At 50.1% G+C, this 801-nt stretch overlaps 1 protein-coding gene across 1 annotated transcript in view; it reads left to right on the forward strand.

Annotated features, from left to right (window-relative positions):
• Positions 1-801, forward strand: part of LOC119590868 (leucine-rich repeat-containing protein 28-like) — a gene marked incomplete in the record, with an annotated part of 28460 nt that overhangs the window by 5401 nt on the left and 22258 nt on the right. Inside the window, 1 exon segment of the mRNA XM_037939627.1 lies at positions 55-186. Within this exon segment, the coding sequence (XP_037795555.1) occupies positions 55-186 (132 nt within the window).

Genomic DNA, 801 nt, shown 5'->3' on the forward strand with positions numbered 1-801 from the left:
ACGTGCGCATGCATGCAAACGACAACAATTACCAACTAAAACCCAACCCCACAGGTGATGTTACGTGTTTACAAGTCTTGGATGTCGGAAATAATAAAATCACAAGCCTGCCCCATTCATTGGCCAAGCTTACTTCATTAAGGTCTCTGGTGGCAGTCTACAATAAAATAACAAGTTTCCCTAAAGGTGAGAAATCATTTAGTTTGTTTAGCATAAACTATAGTTTTTGGAAGAATGGTAAGTTACTTCAGAATATGGGAAAAGTGAGTATCCATGTTACCATATGTCATCTTGCAAAGCATACACATCCACGGCCTTGCTCACAACGACATCAAGCCAGCCAACGCATGTGTGCGGATGGGCGTGAAGGGACCCCAGGTGACCGTCATTGACTTCGGTCTGACTATGGTGGCTGGGGATCCAGTGGAACGAGCGTGTGTACTATGCCCCCGAGATCTGCGGGAGCAAGAGGGCGGGCCCGTGCGGCTGCCTCTCCGACGCGTACGCAGTGGGCAAGCTGCTGCTGTCATTATTCAGCAGGAAGCAGATGCCGCAGCTGCTCAAGTGCTGGTTCGCCAAGAGCCAGGACATGAGGCTGAGGGAGCACCAGGGCCTGGGCTCACTGCTGGAGGCCCTTGAGCAGGAGATGTTCTGTTCTGATGCTGCTGCTGATCAGGGCCTTCGCCGTCTCGCGTGGATGTGGCACCGCTGCCTCCACAACTGACCTTTGACTGAAGGGGCACGCTTGCTGAAGGAATGTTTTTTCTTTCTGTAAAATATTGATTATTTGTATATGAAACT

Source organism: Penaeus monodon, chromosome 27, assembly GCF_015228065.2.
Source record: "Penaeus monodon isolate SGIC_2016 chromosome 27, NSTDA_Pmon_1, whole genome shotgun sequence".
In the NCBI taxonomy this organism is placed as follows: domain Eukaryota; kingdom Metazoa; phylum Arthropoda; class Malacostraca; order Decapoda; family Penaeidae; genus Penaeus; species Penaeus monodon.